The 24630-nt window shown below is 39.9% G+C and overlaps 2 protein-coding genes across 4 annotated transcripts in view; both read right to left on the reverse strand.

Moving 5' to 3' along the window:
* Positions 1-7352, reverse strand: part of MGC68875 (uncharacterized protein) — a 29199-nt gene extending 21847 nt beyond the window's left edge. For 2 of the 3 annotated variants that reach the window (XM_041570352.1, XM_041570351.1), the window contains exons 1-8: positions 7144-7352; positions 5611-5794; positions 3591-3753; positions 2731-2783; positions 2297-2317; positions 2070-2223; positions 1914-1998; positions 860-968 (exon numbers count right to left, since the gene is read on the reverse strand). In XM_041570352.1, coding sequence (XP_041426286.1) covers positions 860-968; positions 1914-1998; positions 2070-2223; positions 2297-2317; positions 2731-2783; positions 3591-3753; positions 5611-5794; positions 7144-7214 — 840 coding nt within the window. In that variant the 5' untranslated portion in view covers positions 7215-7352. 3 annotated transcript variants of the gene reach the window in all.
* A 2411-nt stretch (positions 7353-9763) lies between these two features.
* LOC108697325 (alpha-2-macroglobulin) overlaps positions 9764-24630 on the reverse strand; it is a 28541-nt gene continuing 13674 nt past the window's right edge. Inside the window, exons 15-36 of the mRNA XM_041570820.1 lie at positions 23500-23649; positions 22748-22891; positions 22559-22670; positions 22187-22337; positions 20436-20661; positions 19866-19992; positions 18368-18489; positions 17925-17985; positions 17578-17661; positions 16707-16883; positions 16231-16312; positions 15723-15879; positions 15558-15632; positions 15144-15306; positions 13308-13516; positions 12942-13157; positions 12741-12865; positions 12202-12292; positions 11985-12053; positions 11566-11668; positions 11042-11083; positions 9764-9904 (exon numbers count right to left, since the gene is read on the reverse strand). Coding sequence (XP_041426754.1) covers positions 9879-9904; positions 11042-11083; positions 11566-11668; positions 11985-12053; positions 12202-12292; positions 12741-12865; positions 12942-13157; positions 13308-13516; positions 15144-15306; positions 15558-15632; positions 15723-15879; positions 16231-16312; positions 16707-16883; positions 17578-17661; positions 17925-17985; positions 18368-18489; positions 19866-19992; positions 20436-20661; positions 22187-22337; positions 22559-22670; positions 22748-22891; positions 23500-23649 — 2712 coding nt within the window. The 3' untranslated portion in view covers positions 9764-9878. The remainder of the gene's footprint in view (positions 9905-11041; positions 11084-11565; positions 11669-11984; positions 12054-12201; positions 12293-12740; positions 12866-12941; positions 13158-13307; positions 13517-15143; positions 15307-15557; positions 15633-15722; positions 15880-16230; positions 16313-16706; positions 16884-17577; positions 17662-17924; positions 17986-18367; positions 18490-19865; positions 19993-20435; positions 20662-22186; positions 22338-22558; positions 22671-22747; positions 22892-23499; positions 23650-24630) is intronic.

Genomic DNA, 24630 nt, shown 5'->3' on the forward strand with positions numbered 1-24630 from the left:
CATCCCCTTCATGTGGCTTTTTTTCAACCCAACTTAACTATGTAACTATGACTCTTCAGATCTACAGTCAGTTAGTATAGATATTGGAATATATAGCTTATATGTGAGTATAGATGGGTCTGTATAAGTATGTGTATAAAGTGCACTGGGGTTTCTTTGGGGTTGAACTTGATGGAATTTGGTCTTTTTCAACTCAACTTATATAACTATGATTCCAAAGACTGAAAGGAATCAATTTCTCAACAGCAACAGGTTTACAGTGTAATGCAAGTCCTACCTTGCCTTGTTTCATCGTGAAGTGATGAATTCTAGAACTTTAAGTCTGCTTTCCAGGGAATCTGTGCGCCACCTACTATGGAAAATGAAGGACTATGAGTCCCAAAATCCATCACTTTACAATGGAACAACGTGAAGGGGGGAATTTGAATTACAGTGCAAGCATACTAACTAACCCAATTCAATGAGCTCATGTCAAACAGAGGGGTTTATTTTCCCTTTCAATAATAAAAACTATATATATATATATATATTTATATGATATCATTATTTATAAAACTAGGGGCAAAATCTGTTTGCTGGAAGATTGTCTTCCTAACTTTATTAAAAACTATATAACTTATGAGCAACCATCCCACAGCCCTCCATTTATTGGTAAAGTAAAATCAGGAACATAACTCATATTCCCTGGCCCCTCAACAATAATATATTCCTGGCCACCCACTACCCATGCAAATGGACTAGGCCATGACTTCCCTGCTGCCAATGACTAAATGGCTCCTTCTTCTGCGCTAAGACCAGTCCAAATGACTAAAGGTATAAATATATCTAGTATAATACTTCCACTCCATGTTTTTCTCACCTTTCCAGTGAAATCAGCACACAGAGGATACCGACTCAACCAATACGTGTAAGTCCTCCGGCACACATTGACTTTATAGGTTCCCTGCACTGGTTTCCCATAAGTGTACCTGCAGGTTGGAACACAAAGCCTTCCATAACAAGTCCCACAACTTATTCAAAATAATGCAGAAATATTTCCAGCTCCTACTCCCTGTGAATCCCAATATCAATTGTATGTGAATTTCTAATAGGGCAAAAATATGTTAGAAAGTGGGTAGGGTGCGGGTTAAGACGTGGCTGGATATAACTGGACTGAACATTCCATTTTTCAAATCAAGAATTTTGTAGGCAATTAAATAAGCTGAAAGGCTTAAGAAGGCTTGTTAGTGTGACAGTGTGATTGGCTCAGATAGATTTAGGTGGTTATTTATCAAAGTTCATTTTTTTTATGGTCGGACTTTTAAAGGTGGAAAAACAATCTTTTTCGTAGAAAAAAAGCCTAAATTTTTTCAGGATTTATTAAAGTCCGATAGTGTCAAAAGTCCAAATAAAAAAGTACTCCAAATCAGAGCTCATGTAGAAGTCAATGGCAGATGTCCACTTGATATCCTGATCTGCACTGGATTTTGTTCAATAATCCAAAGATTTCATGATTTTCGGGCTTCAAATCCAAAAAAGTTGCAATTTTATGCCACAAATCCAAAAAAGCTGCCGTTTTCGGCCACAAATCCACCAGAAAAACTTCCTAGACTGGTGTTTCTGGCAGTTCTAAAACTTTCCCTTTTTTATAACCAAAGGAAATCAAGCAGCCCAGATACAAGAGCTCATTTTAATTCACTTCTAAAAGGAATATTTCCTAATGGAGATGATGTAATGTAATGGAGATGATGTAATGTAATGGAGATGATGCTTGAGATCATTTAAAATGGGGCTTTACTGCTACGTCTAAGGCATATTTTTATATATATAGTATATTGTGATTTATGATGTTCACTTTCTTTAAGGAAGGAAAATATTATGAATTTCCCAGCTGTGTGTATATTGGACAAACTAAGAATTTCCCCAGATCTCACCTGGCACAGATCTTAACAGGGAATTGGTTACTGTTAACCGCAATCACTCTGGGGAGTTGGAGAATGACCTCAAATCTGGGCAGAACTGTGGAAATAAGTGTAGAATTGTGAGAATAAAGTCAATTGTATTTGAGATATGTTTGAGCTGCTCCTCACCATATTCTTCTACACTGAAGACATGGACAGTGTCCTTTACACGAATGGAATATTCTCCAAATGAGGGTTCGGAAGAGAGGGGCAATGAGAGCTCAGCGATTCCTTGTTGGAGACTCGTGTTCAGCCACTGGCCAATGCGGTTCTTCCCTGGGTCCTTGAGAAGAGCAAATGTTCGGATGCTGTAGGTCAGGCATAAGTCACTATTGTATTTATCTCATTATACATACCTGTAATTCGATGGTTGGAACCTGCAAGAAAGAGAAATAAGAGGAGAATTTAAAAAAGATTCTCCCACCAGGAACAGATGCCTATTTAAGCTGGTTCAATGTCATGTACCCAATGCCTCTTGAATTTTTCGAGGTTTTCATATTTTTTAGCGCATCGCTCAGCACTTTTTTTTCATACTTTTTATATTCGGACCTTTTAATGAATTCAATGACAATCGTGGTTTTAGAGTTTGTGAGATTAGTTGTGGTTTCAAAAACCACAAAACACTCAAATGTCATCTTTAATAAAGAAAGATTTTAGTTATTCAAAATTTTCATTTGAGGTTTTTTTTGTTCCATCCTGAAAATTTCTAGTTCAAGAATGTATTTGCAATCACATTTTTTTGCCACAATGTTCTCAAATTTCTTGTAACTCCTCTTACTTCTGTCCTTACCTGACCTTCTCCTGGTTGGAGGTTTTCATTAAGGGAAACCACTCGGAATCTCACTGGAAAGAAAAAGAATATTACATGAGTTCACTGTCTCCAATTGTTTAGATCTAGCAATTGAAAAAAATCTCCAAAGTTTGCATGAAAATATTCGGCAGCTAAACCCGGGAAGCTTCAAAACATACAATGTTCAGTCCAATTTCTTTTTTGAGGTTTTCTTTTTTAAGGTTTTTCATATGTGAGTTTTAGGGGGTGATTTATCAAGGTTTGAAATTAAATTCTGATTCTAATTAGAATTATATTTTCAAAAAACTCCAAAGTCGGGTATTTATTAGGCACAAAAAACAGGAAAAACTCAAATGTATTAATTTGGCATCTTAAAGCTGGCGAGTTCATGTAGAAGGCAGTGGGAGTTGACAAAATTCCAGCCATTTTTTAATTCCAGATTTTCGAGTTTTATATAGGGCCAATATAATGCACCTTGACACTGGGGCAGTTAGACCTTTTGGGTCATCTCTATATCCGTGTGGATAAGTAGATCTAAAAAAAGCATAGGATGATGTAACATGTGGGATAGGGTCCCCAAGTTTTTAGGGTATTATACCATTTCATATTGATTTAAAGGTTTTAATATCCTGATAGAATCATTTTCAGTAGCGGAATTGTTGTGTTCTCAACTTTTGTCTATTATATGGCTGTGGTCTTAGCTTTGGCTGGATTTATGATGGTATATGGTTGGTTGGCATGAGTAAGAGAGATTCAGGTATACATAAATAAAACTGAAGCTACACATGACTATGTATTCAAGTTTATTTACCCTTAACACCAAGATGAGTCTGTAAGAAGCTCACCCCATGGCAGTTTACCTGTCTGTCCTGGTTTGTACACAGCTTTGTCTGTTTGAATGAAAAGATTGGTTCTTGCTCTCTTCACCAGGACTTTACTGCTGTTGCTTATTGTCTCCCCTCCACTCTGGATAGTAACCTGCATGGTGGCCACTTCTTTCTTCCCTTTTGATGGAGGCGGCACCTGTATTTATTCAAAGTGAAGATGAGCTAGCGTTCAATTCTGCCAAGCGCAACTTCGTTAGAGGTCTTCGCTCAGGCTAATTTGCATATGGTGGGAAATGATAAAGTTGAATGGACGTATAGGCAAATACATTACATTACACAAGTCCACGGAACCTGAATAAAGACAATAGAGTTGTTATATTGCCCTACACATGAGCCCACTGTATAGTTAAAGTTCCATATGTTAGAAAATGTAGGGGGAACCCGGTTACCCAAAAACTATTTTAAGGACTTTTGCAGCCGATCACTCTGAAAAAAGGAAAAGACGCCAGTAAGTAACAGGAGATTGAGGAAGATCTATGCACTTCAATGCACTTCGACTGGTCTGAGCTGGCGAAGGCAAATCTGGCGGAAGAGGTAACGTTCAGTAAAATCCGCATCTTATTGAATTTGTGGAGTAACGTCCAATCGCCAGAGAGATAATCCGCCTGTGATAGAGTGTGAATGATCGCTAGCTTCTGTCTCTTTCACTTACGCCTGCGCCCATTAGTAAATTGGCAAAGTGCCTGAAAGCGGTAACTATGGCGAATTATTGCGTTAGTCACTTCGCCCTTTAGTAAATATGCCCCTTGGGATAGTCAAGGAACCAACAGCAATCAGAATCAGAAAAGAGTTAATCTTCATTCGCTTCAGGGGTAGGTGGTGGCACCTGCATCGAAGAAATGTTCTTATAATTGTAATTTCTTAATTCTCTAGAGAAAACGAAAGGGTATAAAGCATACTGGGGTCATTTAAGAAGCAAGCGATAAGTTCAAGATGCATAAATGGCATTATGCCACGTTTTTAACCAAAATGAAGCATCATTTAACCGCAATTTAAGAGCCAGGGACCAGTGATGGACGAATCTGACCAGTTTCGCTTCTATGGGCGTCAAATGGGTTTCTTTTTTGCGTCGAAACCTGATGAAAAATTTCGCTCATCCCTAGCGGGGACTGAAATGTCGTAGAAACTAGGAAATGAATGCAGGATTGTGGGAAATAATTAAAAAGGCAAAGAAAACTCTGCATCAATTTTGACACCCGCGTCAATTCTGACGCTCACGTCAATTTTGACTCTGTTGTTAATGTCAATGGGCGTCCGAATAATGTTGACGCATGCTGGTTTTGATGCAAGCGGATTTTTCCGACGCGCATCCAAAATTTTTTGACGGAAGCAAATTTTCGCTGCAGTTTCGCACATTTATTTGCCAACGGTGAATCCCCGGAAATTCGCAGCGAATTCGCACCTGGTGAATTTATTCGCCCATGACAACAAGTTCATAAACAGTTGGTTTATCAAATATCTTTGATGAGTGAACTTTTGGTCTTAAAATTGAAAGGTAATATTTCTGTTTTAGGGATAGGGGGCTACTAATTCTAGTTATTGGGGCTTCTTCACAATTGCAACTTGCTTGTATCTGAAGGGGAACAAAACAATACAACTCCCAATGGTAGAAGTAGCAAACAAAGAACTTTTTGGTTTCCACGAGATAATGAAATGGGGAAGTCCGAATTTTCTATTTAAACGCTATCACAAATAAAAATTGCAATTAAACATTTTTAGCATGTTGTATCAAAAACAATCAAAATTGGAACAACTCTATAATGTTGAGTCTTGAAAACAACCTCTGTCTCCATGAAAATCACATTCCATTGATGACATTTTGCTTCAAACCCAACATAAAATAATTGAAACGTTGAAAACACAGGTCACGTTGGCTTCTGTAAAAGTTTGGTATGGTTTTATTTTCTACAATTTTTCATTTAGGTTTTGAATTTTTCAAAAAATCTTAGTTTTGGAAACTTAAATATATGGGCTGCCATTTTATACATTGTACCTTAAATGTAACGCAGTTGAAGTAGGATTCCTGCTGGGATGACTTCTCTATCACCGTTGTGTTACTTTTGCCCATATGTAGGGTGAGTTGTATCTGGCTTTCTCCTTCCGCCCCCTCCAGGTGCACACAGGCTTGTTCAGAACGAGGAAAGACCATCTCTGCGGGGAAGATAACTGCATATTGCCTGTGGGAGGGTCACAAGTTACTACCGTTGGGCACATCACTGAAATTGAATGCAGGACACTGTCTACAAAATGCACAATTACATATGTACAATATTCAGGAGAGTGTTGATATACTTAGGGGCAGATTTATCAAGGGTTGAATTTCAAAGTAATGGAAGTTTTTTGAACTCCCATAACTTCGAAATTTGAATTAAAAATCGAAATTTATCACAAAAAAAAGGTTTTTGATCGAATTCGAATCATACGAATCAAAGTAACAGCGCATCCGATGGAATTCGATTCAAAGTTTTTCCAAAAAAAAGAACTTTGATTTTTCAAAGTCCACCAATTGACTCCAAATAGGAGGAGGTCTCCCATAGGCTAGTACAGCAATTCGGCTGGTTTTAGATGACGAATCATCGAAGTCGAAGATATAGTACATGATACATTTCGATATTTGAATTTTTACATTTTTTTCAAATTCGAATCGGATTTGGACTTTTCCCTAGCCGAAGTGCACAACAAAATAGCTTGAAATCCAAATTTAATTTAATTAGAATTTTCACTTCGACCCTTAATAAATCTGCCCCTTAAAGGAGAATTCAACCCTAGTTAAAAAACTAAAAAAAAAGTTAAAAAACCCTACCCCCCCTACCCTTCATAGACCCCCACTCCCTCCAGCCTAAGTGTTACCCTGGGCAAATGCCCCTAAACTTATACTTACCCCTCGGGGAAGATTCAGGCATCGGAGTTCACAGGCGCCATCTTCAGCCGCTTCTGTAATCTCCGTAATGAGACCGGCGCTGCTGCAATATTCGTGAGTTTCTGCGCATGCGCAGTTGTTGCGAAACAGAAAATTGCTCCAGCTGCGCATGCGCTGTTACACCGGTCTCATTCCCAAGATTTTCAAAGAGAAGAAGATGGCGCCCGTGAACTCCGCTAGACATGAATCTGCACCGAGGGGTAAGTAAAACGTTGGGGGCATTTTCCCAGGGTAACACTTAGGCTGGGGGGAAGGAGGCAGGGGGTCTATGTAAGGTAGGGGGTAGGGTTTTTTTTAACTTTAGGGTTGAATTCTCAACTGGAGAATGCACTTTGCAAATTCAAACCTGGGCAGTAAACCATTACAACCAATCAGTGCCGGCTCTTTATGGAATGATAAATACAAGCCTTAGATTGTTCACCATGGGTTACTGCTCACATAAGGGGCAAATATCCAGCTAATATCACAGTTCAGAAGCAAATAACGGTAAAATCCCACAATGAAAGTCAATTCTGCACACTGGTCAGACACAAATTCTCTAACAAATGCTCAGATATAGTTCTCCAAACACAACAGTTTCATCCCCAACTCCATAGAGATACTCACAGCTTTGCCTCCAGTGTCGCAGAGAGTTGCAGCAGCAGGAGGAGCCCCACATGGAGGGCCCTTAGCAACATTGTGTTTGTAGCTCCGTGTTGTCTGTCCTTCTGTCCCACCAGACACACTGCAGTTCTACTTAAATGAGCAGCTCACCCTCCTTCCAACACAACTGACTGTCACACGCAGAGAGAGCAATGACTGCAGAATGAGAACTATTTGTTGGACTGGCCAGTTCAAGGCTCTGAGAGGTGGGACCACAGAGGGAATCCAGCCAAAATAAACAGCTGCTATAGTGTGAGGCCCCAACTGCTCTGTACAAGTAATACGTTTGTACTAACTAGGAGGACAGGACAGTTTACACAGTTAAAATAATTTATAGATAAAGTAAGGGCTACTACTGTATGGAATAGTAGAGTCTGTACATTCCTCCATCTGCTGAGCGTCCCCTCTCTCTAGGGAAAGTAAATATGTGAGTGTTGGTCAGACAGTTATAACCAAGAGATAGAGGTGAAAGTCCCTTTGCAGCTTTATCTGACTCAGTGAGTGATCAACTACAATCCAATGTCAGTCACTTCTGTTATAGAGAGGAATCCCAGTGCCCCAATGATGAATGAGTAGTGGATATATTAAGTCAATTACATTTTTTTTAATACACAATGCAGCATTTTTCCTTAATTCCAGAGTAATTGAGCGGATAATTGCACATAATTGCACCAGGCGGGTTCTTGGAGAGCGTAGGTTTGGAAGGAAGAGAAGACTTCCAGAGAGAGGCAGAAGTCCGAGAGAAGTCTTGCAGTTGGGGATGGGATACAGAGATGTGAAGAGAAGAGAGAGGAAGGTCAGAAGCAGAACATTCCTTGGGGCGGATTTACTAAAGGGCGAAGTGGCCGTCGCTAGCGAAAATTTGCTAGAAATCCAATCCGCAGGGACATCGCCAACAGGCGCAGACGACAATTCGCTAGCAAAGGGGCAACTTTTCGCTCAAGCGAATGGTCATTGATCCGCAAATTCACTAAAACGCTGACGATTTTTTCCTTTTTTTAAGCAGGATTGCCTTCAAAGTCCTGACTTGAACTTTTTTTCCCAGACATTTTATAACATATGGAACATTGATTTTCCAGTGGGCTCATGTGTAGGGCATTATATTAACTCTTTTGTCTTTATTAAGGTTCCCTGGACATTTGTAATAGAAAGTGGTAAATTCAAGCGTTTGCACCAACTTCTCTAATTAAGACGTCCACAAAGCTAGGCACAAACGAACGCTAGCGCATCTTCACTATAAATTGCTTGTACTGCCGACATAACGCTAGTGAAAAGTCGCCAGCGATTGGCGCCCAGGACGCAACGTTGCATATTAGTGAATTAGCATAGTGGTATCGAATTTGCGCCTGTCGAAGTGGCGCGATGTGTGCGAATCGGTCACCGGCCCTTCAGTAAATCTACCCCCTTGTGTGAAGGACAGTTTTGATTTTAGGGAGGTCTTCATTTTTCGGGGGAAAATTTACTAAAGGGCGAAGTGACTAACGCGGGTGAAAACTCGCCAGTGTGACGTAATTTCGGTAGCAATTTACTAACGGTCGCCGTCATAACTTCACTAGTGAAGGAGATAGACTCTTGCGGTACTTTGCTCCCTAGCGCCTGGCGAATTTGCGCTCTGGCGAATGGACGTAACTACGCAAATCCACTAAGATGCAGATTTTACTGAACGTTACCTCTTGCGCCAGACTTGCCTTCGCCGCCTCAGACCAGGCGAAGTGCAATAGAGTCGATAGGAGTTCCTCAAAAAATTGTTGAAAATTTTTCTAAGTCCCAAAAAACGCTGGCGACTTTTCATTTTTCAGGGTGATAGGCTGAAAAATAGTGTAAAACTTTGTTGGGGTACCCGGCTTCCCCCTACATTTCCTAACATATGGAACATAAACTATACACTGGAGTGGGTTCATGTGTAGGGCAATATAACAACTTTATTTTATTTTATTAAGGTTCCCTGGGCTTGAGTAGTGTAATGTATTTGCTGCAACATATGCGTCCATTGAATTTTAACTTCCCGCTGTATGCAAATTAGCCAACGCTAGTGCAACTTCACTTTACTTGGCGCAGTAACACTAGCAGGATTTGGCGCCCTGGATGCAACTTCATATTTTAGTGAATTACCGTTGTCCATGGCGAAGCTACGCCTGACAAAGTGTTGCGCTGTGAGTGAAGCCGTCGCTGTCGAATTTTCGGAGGTTAGTAAATTTGCCCCATAAGCTGAATTTAGTGCAGCCCGATGAATGATGAATTTTGTGCAACCTAAATTCTACAGTTGCACCAATAGGAAAATGAGGGGAAATGAAACAAGTAGTAAAAGTTACCAATTTCTTCATCTGTTGAGATGGAACAGCCTGATCCTGAGGGTCCAAGAAGAGGAAATGTGCAACATAAAGTGGTAACTATTTTGGATGGATTATTTGGGTTTGTGAAAGGATGTTATGGAGGTGGATTAAGGGTTGGGTCACAAATGCTTCATATGTAATTCTTAATATATCTTGGTTATACTTACAATGTAGGAACTGAATATTCAGCCCTGGAGAACTTTGTGACTAGATCTGTCATTTCACAAAATAAAATAGACACATACAGAAAGGAACACAATAAATGTATTTTATTATCTGCAAACGTAAAATCCAGGGATTTAAAATATATCCGTTCCTCAGTTTGCGCTCAACTTTATGGATCTGTGAATGGTGTTTGTTGAGTTCTCATCTTGTGTTGCCTTTTTCCTCATCTAAGGAGCAAGAGACAGTAGATGAGTAGAACAGTTTCTTCAGTTTATTTATTAAAGCCCTCAAAACTCCAAAAATTTGAGTTTTTTTTACTATAAAATCCGAATTTTTAGTGAAAGAAAATCTGGAATTTTTCTAGATTTATTATACCCCGAGGATGGGAAAAGTCTGAATCTGAAAATCCGGCATCTCAGACCTGCCGAGGTTGGATATAAGTCAATGGGAGTGGACCTGAAGATATCCTGATCTGCACTGGGTTTTGTGCAAAAAGATTTCGTGGTTTTCAGGTTTTTGGACGGAAAATCCGAAAAATTCATACGATTCAAATTTTTGTACAATTTTTCATAAATAAGGGGAAATAACCGGTGCCGATTTGGTCGGAGTATATTTCAGAAAATAATGAGATAAATTTGAATTCTGATAAATAAACCCCATAGAGTTACGTTACCATACTAATCTTCATGCAGTGTGATGAGTAAAAGAAAAAGAAGAAAATGATATTCAAAACTCTAGTTTGATCAGAAATAATTCTATGCATGGATCTAGACATGGTTTTATAGGTTAGATGTGGAAGATAAATCAATAAATAAAAGGAATGCACCGAATACAGGATTCGATTCGGGATTCGGCCACTATTCGCCTTTTTCAGCAAGATTTAGATTCAGCCGAACCGAATACTAATTTGCATATAAAAATTAGGGGCGGGAGGGAAATTACGTGACTTTTTGTCATAAAACAAGGAAGTAAAAATATACAAATTAGGATTTGGATTCGGTTCGGTATTTGGCTGAATATTTCGCAAAGGATTTGGGGGTTCGGCTGAATTTATAATAGTGGATTCGGTGCATCCCTAATAAATAACATCACTGATTTTGTCAAAGTAGGACCATCGTTATTCACCTGGGAAATGAATTTGTAAAAAGCCCTATGGGGAGCTTATTGGCAATGTGGGTTTTACCCACAACAGGAGGCCTATATGTTGTAGCATGGCACAATACAATGCCTCATATTGTAGACACCCACTGAACCGTATAATGGGGAAAAAATGTTCCCAGCATATGCCAGATGATTCAATAGGGTCTGTTCCTTTGTTTGAATTACACTAAATACATGAAATAACATTGGTAGGAGGTTGTTACCAGAGCTGCAGGGAGAGTTGTATTCGGCAACTGCCTCTTCTCCTGGAAGTTAAGCAAGAAGAGTAGAGTGAGTGGTGCTCATTTATCTACAGTGGCATCTTTGCACCTGGCCAGTCAGCCAATGTTTTTCTTTACCCAGCGGCAGAAGGAACAGTGAAAGAAACATTTTATTGGTTACCAATTGTTACTGCTTGGGTGCAGGGCCGGATTTACATAGTTGTCGCCCCTAGGCCCACTGCCGTTCGTCGTCCCTGTCCCCTCCAGCGGGACAGGAGCAATGGGGATTGGCGCATGACAATTTAGAAAATGATTGTATCTCCAGTGTATCCCCAGTGTTTTTGAACCAATGTGGGTGTGGTTGATCAGCATGCCGCCCCCTAAAATCCTGCCGCCCTAGGCCCGGGCCTAGGTGGCCTTTCCACAAATCCGGGCCTGCTTGGGTGCCAACTGTTGGTACATGAGTCGCATTCAAATCACAATGTTCCAAGTCCAAACAGACTTTTAGCCCCAGGGATGCCCCTTACCTGTCTCATAATAATCATAGACTTTCACAGTGGCCGGCTTTAGGTTCTTCACCACAATGTCTTGTTCAACCGTGAAGAAGAGATTTAGAGGCTCATGTCCCAGCTGGAGGAACATGAGAGAGACACACCAAAATATCACATTACTTATCCATCTTCTTAAATAATGGACTTTATAAATATAGCAAATCACAATAAGGCATATTTTACTACTTTTTATATTGGGTAGTTCACTATCTTTGGTTTATCTAGTAGTCTAGAGCAACTGGACTTGCTGAGTTGCTCTAGAATGACTTCTACTAGATATACCATGACCTGGATGAATGAAAATCTTCATAGTCATATCTTTGTACTACTTTTCTCTGTTAGAGCAAGGAAATTAGACAAACAGAGAAAGACAAGTGGACTCTAAAGTGACTCACCTCATCTAAGTATAATGTCACCATGTCTGTCTGAATCTCACTCCGCTTTATCGTTTTGCTCTTCTCCAGCTGTGAAAAGGAACCCAAGTCTGAAAGCAAATTCCCACAACATGCACAAAAGGAATCCTAAAGCCTCTTTGACATTAATAATACAGCTGGACTACAATTATGTTCCTGTTGTAAAGGACTATCAGGTCCCTAGAGAACTGGGACTTACTTCTCTCACTGAGCTCTTCACTGGGATAAATCCAGAGAGCATCTTACACTCGATCACAGCCATGTTTGATTTCTCCCGAGATCCTGTATATCTGTATAAACAGAGTCACAACAAAGGAAATGACAGAACAAGCTTTGTTTCAGTAATGGGATGATAAAGGTCAACTAAAGGTGTGTGAACAGTCTAAAAAAAGGTTAAAGCTTTGCTTCATCTAAATAGTGGAGAGCACAGGTTAATGTGTAGTCAATGATAGGCACATGTGGTTAAAGAGAACTGATTTACAACATGTATGATGGTGTCACATGGCACATGTAGCGTTATAGGAATGATAATGACCAACTTTGCTTGTATCAATATAGCTTTGCTTGTTGAATAAAAACAAGGATATTTTCATGTCTGCGTGATGTTTCATGTGACAGTTATTTCTTTGGCATTCCAAAAATTCCTGTTACTTTTCACAAAATAACAGATGGTTACAGTAGGGAAAGAAGGATTCATGCTGTTAGAATCCATAAATAACAATAACAGAGAATGCTCACTCAGCAGTGATGTTTATCTTTATCACTTCTAATGGATGTTGAGGACATTTGTCTGGTTGTGTCTCCACTCGTACTGAGAAGGTGGCATCACTTCTAGGTGGGGGAATGTTGTATCTCAGGACAGTCTGTTGGACAAGAACAAGGGGTTGGAGTGGGAAAGTAACAGATTGAGGAACAGTAAGAGAGTGAGTGTCCCCTCACCTGTACATACACACAGCCGCTCCCAGTGACTGACACAGAGAACTCCCCAGGGATATCTGACAGTGAGGATTTCTGTAGCAGGAGCCGGTTAGTGTGATCCACATGGAACTGTTGATGGAATCCAGTCTTGGAATTGACTGTGACTGTTGCATCTCCCTTGTCAGTGAATGTGGCCTCGGCATACTTAGCAAGAGCCTGTAGAGCTACAACTGTGTCCTACAAGTGTTTGATGGTAAAAACACAAAAACACAAGTTGCCTGATTGAAAGAGCTGATGATTACAGTCACAAACACACAGACAGTTAAAGGATCTTTTAAAGAATGGAAATATTTAGGATTCAATTGATGTTCTCCATACAGTAATTACCTGAGTAGAAGAGAATCCCCCATATGGATTTTGCTGTTTGCTCAGCCAGTTGACTATCTCAGAAGCTTTGCCCAGGTCCTTGTTGGGGCCAGAGAGAAGAGCCAGCAGTACATAGGAGGTCAACTCCACTTCAGCTGAGGGAGCCCGGGACCAGTAGGATAAATCAGAGGGAGCTGTGGCAGGTTTCCTCTCCCAGTGTAACTGTCCTTCTGTGGATAGAAAAGGGAACCATCTTGTCAGAATTCAAAGACACAAGGCACAGCATTAAAGGAGTATACACCTTAGCAGTTTATATGCAAACAAAGGCCAACTTAAAGTCGTGGATCCTGCTGTGGTCCTCACCAGCATATAAATAAGATAGCATTAGCAAGTGCCACCTAGGCCTCCTAGTGCAGAATATATGATATTGCAGGCATTATGACTATTGCTGTCTTTATATGTTCCAGGTTTATCTCTGTTCTGTCTTCTCTGTAGGACATACTAGCACTCGAAAACTTGTCCATAACCATCTAACAACTCCCCACAGCAGTATCAGTGTGAATTACTGTATCTGCAAGTTGGGTCTAGTCTGGCAGATCATTTGTTTTATAGGTTAAATCCTGCTCCCCAGCCTCCTTTCTGGTCTTATTACTGCTCCTCTTTTTTTAACAGTTTTTAATGGATTTTTATCAGGTTACAATACAGTGGTAAGTATGTATTTTACAAGCACTCTGGATTACAGGTTCCATACCTTATATAAATAAGGAAAACCTTTTTTTTCTGGCAGGAAGGAGTGTTAAGGTAAATTTAAAAAGAGGATAATGACTGAGCAGGTTCCTCTACATATGTAGATATAGCTAAAATTTTTTACTTAGGAATATGAAATCTGTCCATTATTTGCTGGAAGGATCAAAGTGAAGATTTATCATATACTGTATGTCTCCAACAATATCCTTAGTGATAAACCTTATAAGACCAGAGTTAGGTGCATTTATATTTATAGCATCCATAGATACTGTAGAGTTGTGGTTAAAACCTGGAGTTTAAGTTCTGGATAAAGTGGTAATGTCCAAAACACATTATGGGCAAGATGCAATTCAGTGAGAAAAAGTTATCTCATGGTTTATCACGTGAAAACTCATGGACGAGATTCAATTTGAGGAGAAAAAACTTTTCTCCAAATTCAGTTCCAGTTTATTGCCATAGACTTCAATAGAGTTTTCACGTGATATTCCCATAGACTTCAACTCTATGGGAAAAAACTGGAAATGAATTTGGAGAAAAGTTTTTTCTCCTCAAATTGGATCTCGTACATGAGTTTTCACATGATAAACCATGAGATATGTTTTTCTGAATTGAATTGCATCTCAAATTGGATCTTGTCCATGAGTTTTCACTGAATTGAATTTGGGCCCATGTATGTTATTACCTTGTAACATCTCAATTCCTGCACCTCTTGTATCAGAGAAGGGTGCAGGGAGCTGGTCAAGAAATGATATGCATCCACTACTGTTTTGTCCAGTTCTAATCTTTGAAGTTTCTTATTTGGGACAGTAATAAAAGCAATGCACCAAGATAAAGTATATGAGCAGCTCACTCTTGGTCTTCCACTACTACAGGTTGCAAGCTGTTAGATCAGACATTTTTGTTTAAATTCTTTCCATTGTGTTTTCATCTAATAACAGGTACATGAGATGTAGCTCATATTAGCAAATCATGATACTAAAGTACAAAAGTCTTCTGTGTATAAAGCGTGTAGTGAGGATCAAAATGTGATGGCCCATGGGTGCACTCTAAAAATACTATAGAGGAACTATACAGAGGACACAACAGCACAAATAAAGACTTGTTCCATACCATTCCTTACAGCCTTCTCCTCCAGTTTAGCCAACAGCATCTCCCTGAGTTCAGTATCGTCACTCAGAGTGAAAGTGTAGGCCAGCAGAGCCTGGGTGTAGACACTACTCACATCTATGGCAGCCTTCCTCAGGCAGGATAAAGCATCTGCAACTACAGGGTTCTACAGAAAGAGACACTTGGTTAACAGAAACTGAACAGGTAAACTTGCTCATAGCCATTTAAGAGATATTATAAAATTATAACAATATATATATCCCCTGTATTAAGCTCAATTAAGCAGGGATAGTCCCCTAAATTTGCTCATAGCCTGTGCAGAGAGATCCCATAGGTATAGAGCACATTGTAGGCACATACATTATACATTATAGGGAATAAGGGGGATTACTAATGTCCTGCATCTGGAGCACTTACCTGGACAGATACACCAGCTTCCAACAAAGCCATTGTTACATAAGTAGAGAGAGAGGTTTCGTCATCTATTCCTCCCTGTAACACACACACATGGTGTTGGTACCAATGATACCAGTATACAAGCCAACACAATAACACTTTATACCTGTATCATGGCTGAAGTACCTTCATAGCATTATTGAAGAGTCTTCCCACACTCCGGAAGCAGCCGTTGTCCTTGCGATTGTTCTTCAGCCAAGAGAAAGAATGCTTTAGGTGACTTTCATCTATGAAGATGTAGGGACGAGCCTTATTGAAGGACTTCAGTACAAATGCAGTCAGCCTGGGTGGGTGAATGAAACCAGGGAAACACAAAGGATAAACAGTAAAAATTGAGAAGATGGACTGTAAAACTGTTAATAACCAAGACATGTTCACAAGCCTTACAACAATTACATAAAAATTGTTTAAGGTTAAAATATGGGCAACTGCCTAGAGTAGATACCAGCACTTAGAAGTTTATGGATAGAGTTATATCTGCAGATATGTAAAATGTTTTACTTGAAGAACCCCAGCCTCGATAGAACAGGGCAGATATATTGTAGTGTGTAAGGAGTATGAACACCCTGATAAGCAGAAACTCTATGAGGTTTATTTCCTTCACAATACAGAGGCTGGTTTGTTGAGCACTCACCATGTGTTTCCCACTCTGTCACTTTCCCCAAATGCGCTGTATGATCCGTCACCCCGTTTGTATGTCAGCTCTCGCTGGTACCCTGAACACAAACAGATTTTATAGTCTGATATAATTATACAATTAATTTGACCTTGTTATAGGTTAGGTCTCTTTCGCTCTTCTATAGTAACTTTGTGTCTGTTACATTACCCATTTTGAATTTGTGTCCATTACTTTAGTGCTCACATGTATATGCTGTGTCTGACACTAAAAAGATGGGCAAACAAGAGCCAAGATGGAGCGCTGTTGGGGACAACTTTAGAGGGCAGAGGCTTGGCTCAATATAGTGACATTTAGAAGTAGCATTGTTCTAAATAAATAAAACAAATAAAATGTAACCAAGACTTAATTAAAAAACAGAGAAAAAACAAACAGCAGAAGAAGACCGTGAATAGGGGGAATAAAAACAAACTGGGAACAACAAAATCCCTCACCACTTTCAAGGAACCCTTTGGCTTTGCTTTGGATCTCAAGGCTCAGTTGGTGAGTCTTCTCCAGATATTGTAGAATGAAGATATTGGGAGCAAAGAGAACCATGTTCTGCTCCCCACATCCATACGGCATGGCCAGGAGACGGTCCAGGTTTTGCATGGCTGTTCCCATTATGTCTCCTGTAGAAAATAGATAAGAATCCAGCAGATGCATAACTAGATGGACACTTACCTGGTTCACTCTCTCTGACAGCTGACAAATGTGAAGTTCTAAGTGGTCATTTATGTGCAAGTGCAAAATTGCCAATATTCATCACCACTGTATTCATGAGCAGTGGGGGGACTCACACAGGCACTACCCCCATCTGCTCCCTGACTATCCTCTGAACTTTCTCTAATTGTTCCATTATTGAAACATGCTGGGGCCACAGCAAGGTCCTATACTTATGTCTGACCTATACTAGGCAGGCTTATTCCTGTGGATGTTGCACTTTGCTTTTCGCACAATTTTTTATCCTCTGAAAGATACGGAGTGTAGCCTGACTCTCGACAGAGTCATTTTTGGACATTGGTGTTGTATCAAGCTTCATAACTGATGAGGTCCCAATTAGTTCATAACTGGGATTCACATATATGACTTCAATGAAAGTTTTCAGAGTAGAAATGTTTTTAGAACAGCAAATAACTATTCACCGAAAAGTTTGAAGTTATTGATCAAAATGGGTTTCCAGGTGTATCAACAAATTAACATTCTCCCCAATCCCACCAAATTGGCCTTCAGCCTAGACTTCTAGCTGCTGTGGACCCCCCAGTTCCACAGTTTGAAAACACCAGCTTTAGACTATTAGAGAAATAGAAGGTAGGGGGCTCTTACCTAGGACCGTCACATATGCTCTCTCTGAATCCTTCAGGATATTTTCAGGAATTCTAAGGGATATCTCCTCTGATTTAGGCTGATCTGGAATAAAACAGCAGAGAAATATTGTACGTTCAGGAAAACTAAAATCTTGGGACATGCTTTTCCATGCAAAAGGGTTAAAAAAAGACAACAAGTCAGGGCTTGAATTTTATGGACTGTTGCCTTTTTTTCAACCCAGATTTTCAACACATGTTATGTCATGGTACTGGGTGACTTTGTGCAGTGTGGACACAAATAAGTTTATGTCTCAGCAGTGGTGTAATGCCAGCGGGATGCCCTTCTTCATTTTGCGAGCACTTTACCTTCTCCATCTTGGCTGCAGAGCAGAGAGCTGTGAGATTTCTCTTCCAGAACTCCCCCTGGCTGACAATACATATATATTTATCAGTTAGAAACATATAAAAATGGTCAATGAATGCAAATATGTTATTATATATATATAATTTATTATAGAATACATCACACAATGAAAACAACTGTTATAATATATATTGTTAAGTTTTATAACCTGGAAACTAGGTCAGTCTAACTATGGTCCTTCTGGTGTTGTTGGTTTATGGTGTTACTGTTAACATGTGTGTTGGGATCTGCTAAACTGCCCAAGTCTTAAAACACTGGGTCTAAAAGGACTAGTACATCATTGCTAGTTGGGCATCAGGGAGGTTATTTCTAGACCCACTCCACATAATTCTTATCATAATGATATTGTCATTTTCCAGAGCCTACAGCCTTCCAGGAGACTCACCTGCACCAGTAGAGGCTTAATCACAGTGTCGGATCTCCCCTGCTTAGGGACAATAGGAATTTCATTATTGCACAAGTCCTGAGTATCCAGAGCCTCTGTCTTTACCATGACATTCACCTCTCCTGGTGACATTGAGAGGAAAAACAATGAGATGGTTTAGAGAATAAGAAAAAGAAGACAGAAAGGAGAAAAAAATAACATTATAACAGATGAACTCTGAAATGGCAGAAACAAGACAGTCATGATCCAGGGCCATACTTTGCAAATGTATATTTCAGATAACCTAATCCTGACCATGTTGGCATCTTACTGGGTCATGTAGGTCAAAACTACTGTCTTGCCAACTGATATCTGATCAGGCTTAGCAAAACCTAATTTGGGGTGCATAGAAAATTCCAGGACATGGACATTGTCCTCTCACTGCAGGTCTGAACTTGCTTCCCATGTGATCCAACTGTTAGCCTAGGGTGGATAAATCAGGCAAAGATCTGTTTGTCTTTCAACCTTTCCACATGAGATGTTCTTCCATTGAATGTCTTGGCTTATCAGTACTGGCCAAGACATATCACTAGTTGCACACATAAAAACAAAGCTTTAAGCATGTCTTCCTTACATCTGGCATAATGGTTGGTTTGCTGGGATACATTTCACCTTGAACTAGTTGCTGGTATCATTCTAAAGAGGGTGTGTTGAATCTACAGTGAGGTGATGAGGGTGTGCTTGAATAGTGGGCTTCTCTGAGCAAAATACCTTGAACATATAGCTTTCACTTTTTTGCAAGGCTGTCTAAGCTTTCCTCAAGCCTTTCAGATGAAACGCGTCGGCAAGAAAGGTTTGTGACATCATCCGGGTGCACGCTGCAGTTTGGTACGCCGGCTATTGAGATCCATTTGGGACAGCGGTATTTGGAGCAGGACAACACGGAGTAAATGACTATAAGCATTCTAAATGTTGCTAAATCTAGGTCTTGAAGTTGCCTGCTTCATAATCAAAACGTTTGTGAGTATTCAATCTTAACTCTCAGAGGTGTTGGGTGCTAATGTTGGTTTAAAGGGCAACTTAACCCTGTTTGGATAAGAGCATCTTCATTCATTTATGTGTGGTACCACAAAAGGGTGTACTATAAGTACAAAAGTTACTACATTTATATTATTATAATTTTTTTTGCTGTCTATCCCTGAGCTGTTTTAGCGCTGGTCTATCTTCAAACTTTCTTTTGCTTTGATACCTGAAGGAAAACGGACATTGGGAACAGGCTAAGGGAGTGAACTACAGGGACCCTTTAATTTCTAGTTTATCTCTTGGCAAATGTCATTGTTTGCAAACACAATCTAGTGTTTAGATTGTCTAGTGTTTAACACTGCTTTCTAAATGCTTAGAAGCCCATTATGAATTTTATAGAAAGTAGACAAAACCACAGCCTCAATATTCCGCAGTTCGTTCTATCACCAAGTTTAGGTTTCTGTTTATGTGTGAGGGCTCCCGAGTCACATCTCACCCAGGTTAGCGGCTTTAATGTTCCAGTAGAAGGTCTTGCTTTCCTCTGCACAGAGACAGCTGCTAAACTGACAGTCAGTACATGGTTCCTCCTCTAACTCTTGTGATGGCAGCAGGGTGGTCTGAACCTGTTATTGAAAGACAATCAAATGAAAACTCTCCTTGTACTCCCAGGAAAACAACGACTGTTTAGCAGCAGAGACTTTTTGGACAAAACGACACATCTAGGTATAAATGTATTCTAGTTCTTTGTTTATTGGCTATTGGCAAATGTGGCATCATCAGTGGTTTTACACTTGATTACCCAACTCTTTGTCATTCTATTCTCATACCAAGGCAGGTTGCCTTTCCACTGAAAGGCAAGGTAAAATGAAACCCAAACATAACATTGTTTTTCCTCAGAAGTAGCAGCATTCATAGGTTACATTACTACTTAGAATAGTGCAATGAAGGAGAATTACAAATAGGCTTGAAAGAAAAGAAAGGAACTTAAATAAAAAACTCGTTTTTTGATACATTGAAGATCTTATGCATGTGCCATCAAGTCTAAAGGAAGAACAATGTCAGTCACCTTCATACATTCCCTTAGGTAGTTAAAGACAGAGGCCTTGAGAGTGAAAGACTCTCCTCGCACCACAGAGTACGGCAGAGTGAGCTCCACAAAGAAGGGCTGGAAGACTCGAAGGGAGGTTGGTGGGGAGATGCCAAATCCACTGGGTCCCATACAGAAAGCTCCAGCATTCCAGTCTGTGATGGTGTCTGGGGCTGAACGATGGAGCTCTGTTGTACCAGACTCTCTGAGGAAGTGAGAAAAGTCGCAGTCAGATAAGTACAAAGTTACTGCACTGGTTTCTGTGCTGCCATGTAGTAATTATCTGTATTAATTACTAATCAGCCTTATATTGTGACATTTCTATTCTATGTGTACTGTATATTGTGAGTGGCTCCCTAAGCTCAGTAAGTGACAGCAGCACAGAGCATGTGCAGTGAATCAGCAGAACAGAAGGTGGGGAGCTACTGGGGCATCTTTGGAGACACAGACCTTTACTGCTAAAGGGCGGTGGTTGCCTTGGGCTGGTACAGAAGCACAAAACATAATTTACAACATTTCTAGCCTACTTTAGTTTAACTTTCCTTGTCCTTTAAACCTAAATTTAAACATTTATGGAAAAACCATAGAAAGCTAGGGAACCTAAATTTTAACATTTATGGGGGAGCCATAGAAAGCTAGGAGCACCATACATATCTGCAGTAAAAAAAATCGGTAAACTCTAGTGATGGGCGAATTTATTCGCCATGCGCGAATTTGCGGCGAATTCACGCATTTCGCCGCCGGCGAATAAATTCGCGAAATTGCCGCAAAAATTCAACAATTCTAGGCGCCCATTGACTTTAATGGGCGTCGGAATTGTCGCAGGCATCTAAAATATTTGGACACCGGCGTCAAAATTCATGTTTCGCAAAGTTTTCGCGAATTTAGGGGGAAATCCGCGTATTTTTCGGCGAACCGAAACGGAAGAAATTCGCCCATCACTAGTAAACTCTATCTTTACCATTAACAAAAGACCTACACTCATCTACAAGCCAACCTTTATCCACATAAATCTGACAATTAGCGTTTTAACACAATGCCCATGGTTACATCAACTATTTCCCTAAAGGCAACTTCTACGGAACCTTTGTAGATAGGCAATTCCTTCTTTAATAAAACTTTTGAAGAATATATTAACAATAAATAAATAAAGTAATAGGCATTACTAATTTGGTGCTTTGCAGTGTTAATTGGCCTCAAGGTCCCATTTCTTATCTATGTTTGTTTCATAACCCAACTTAGGTTTAGGTTTGGAGTGTTTTGCTGTCCTAGATCTACAGAAGGACGACTGTTATGAAGATGTATTTAGGTAGTTGGCTGAATATTTTCTGGAAAGGCTGAAGAGAGAAATCAAAGGACGAGGGACATAGAAGTGGGCTAGATTATAAGAGACATATTTATAGGCACTCATAGACCAGTGTCTAGGACAGCAGCTTCCATAGGGAAACATGACAGGAGGGGAACATTTTCTTTTGTGTTCCCCCAAATCCTCACCCTTATAGTCACTGCAACAAAATCCAGCACAGAGCTTAGAGGATGGGAGTAGCCTTTCAGAACATCTCTACTTCTACATCAGTTTGGCACATTCACTGATGAAGGGGCACCTTAGTCAAAATGAACCAGTGAAGTTATGGCAAAGGCAGAGCACACAGAGCAGCACCAGACAGAGGGGAATGTAACAGCATTGATGAAATGAGACTATGGAGGAGAACATGTCCTACGGCACTCACCCCACAGATACCAGCTCCCATATCCATGTCTCTGGAAAGTACGTTCGGATAATTTCAACTGCCGCAGGATCTGCTTCTGGGATCACATTTGGTTTTTCCAGTCTTGTATTGGATCTCCTGTCATCAAGAGTAGCACCAACTATTCTACTAACTAAGTGAATAAACAAAAGCATTGGAGTCTGATACTTTACTTTGCCTGAAACAAACTGGATATACTAGCAATGGACCTGTCATAGGATAGAAAAAACCCTGGTAGGTTTTATTTACATTGTCTATAAATGCCACCCACCAGGGTACAACTTTATAGTTATAGCCCTTGTAGGCCTGTAGCTTTGACCTGGTGTGACATAAACATAATAATAATAGCCTTACATATAAAGCCTTCATGATGTTTCAGATAACTTTTGTAAGTCACAGAATCATAATGTGGACACTTCATAGGACTTTTAATGTCGGCGCTGGTGAATACTTTCAGCCGCATATCCTGAAATGAAGAGAAATGCAACATAAGCAGCCAATAGCAATTCTATATCACCTAAAGTTTTGGGTTAAGTCATGTACCTTAAACAAGCTGTAGACATCAACTTCCTCTCTTTCACGCCTTGACGGTCTATAATAAAATCTGCTTTGATCTTGACATTGATTATCATCAGCATCCCAAAGGCGAGAATCATAGTCTCCAGGTTCAGGGAAGAGACCATGTATCTAGAAAACAACAGGGAAGAGGCAAGTTACAAGGGACTGCAGTGTATTTAGAGGGGTGCAGCAAACTATTGCTAGTGCACTTAGTTTACAAAGGATGTTTTTAATTGCTTGCACATTTGCACTTTGTATGTTGGACGTAACTGTACCAGATATTGCCTTCTGCACTTCCCTACAGATACTATAAGGTTACTTGTGGGCATGCAATGAGAATTATTGTGGACGAGCTGCAAATAAAACAAACGTCACTTTGCCCCTTTCTGGTGTATTTATTGCCCATGCTAAATACATGTGATGCTCTACGTGGCAGTGCCTTGCATACCTCCTAATATTTCAAAATTAAACATCTTATATCATTTTATGTACATAATATTGCCAAGCCACCAAAACTGGTCAAGGTAAATCCCAAAACCCCGTATTTACCTCTGGTCATATGTTTCACATTGTAGGCTGCCATTAAGGTTTACCTTGAGGTTGTTTGGTGGCTTGGCAATCTGATGCTTTAACCTTGATATATATATATATATATATATATATATATATATATATATATATATATATATATACGTCTCTCAGGTTTGGTTTCAGACGAAACTAAAAATATATCTTACCTTGTCGGGCATTAGTTCTTTGTCAGGTTTCATTAGCACCACACTCTGATCCACCACTCTCAGGCCACAGAGGGACCCGGCATCTGCCTGAACTTGTAGGGAAACATCTGATCCTGGTAGAACTTCATCTGGGGAAAATCCAACTGATACCTGGACAGGGAGATAAATCAATTACATTTAACCCGACCCAGATATTCATTCTTTCAGTTTCAAATTAAACACTTCTCAAATTACCTACTGGCACCCATACAGTCTGACCATGCTCCCCACACTCACCAAAATCCCTCCTACATGACTAACAAAAGACCACTCACTGCCAAGTTCAAACTGACTTCTCTTTATAGATAATAATAAAGCTCTGAGCAGCTTTTCACACTATGCGTCAACCTTTACTATCACAAACTATTAATTTTGTTAGACTTTGTGACACTGCTTTTGTGTTTCTTTCTACATTTCAGTGTTATACAATACAATACAGTAGGGAAATCTTCAGTTTTCTCATTATATTCTGTGGGGTTGCCTCATGGCTCTCTCCGAGGCCCTTACTATTTTATTTTTGAAATGTATTGACCACACCACCCCTGATCACATCATTTCAAGTATTTTCTCTTCCCACCTTACCCCAGCTCTCTAAACTGAGGTATGTTGCTCGGCCTACAAACGTTGAGCACGTTCCCCAGGTCATTTATCCAGTGCTCGTTTTATAATTTTTCCAAACAAATGGCACTTATGGTGACCTTTGCTGCCAGTTTCCAGCATGTAACAAAATTCAGCAGGTATTGCAATAGCAGTTGGTCACATTTTTTACTGTATAGCTCTTGTTGCATGTCTGTGTTCAGGCAATTTGGAAAAGCAAAGTATCAACACCACAAGTATCCTCTGCATGAATGTCCCAATGCTACCTGAATAACGTATTTTACAACTCGAAGCACCAGTAAAATTCCAGGTTGCTCAAATTTACAAATATGTCAAAATTAACCTAGAGTTAAGTGAAGGTAAAAGTTTAGTTTGAGAAGAAGCTCAGCCAAAAAGAGTGCTCAGAACAATGAGGGGCCCAACCTAAAGTTCATATAGGGATTCCATATCTTCTCTCTAGTGATGTGCCAGTTGAGAAAAACTCTACCAGAACCC

Source organism: Xenopus laevis, chromosome 7S (genome assembly GCF_017654675.1).
Source record: "Xenopus laevis strain J_2021 chromosome 7S, Xenopus_laevis_v10.1, whole genome shotgun sequence".
Taxonomy (NCBI): Eukaryota; Metazoa; Chordata; class Amphibia; order Anura; family Pipidae; genus Xenopus; species Xenopus laevis.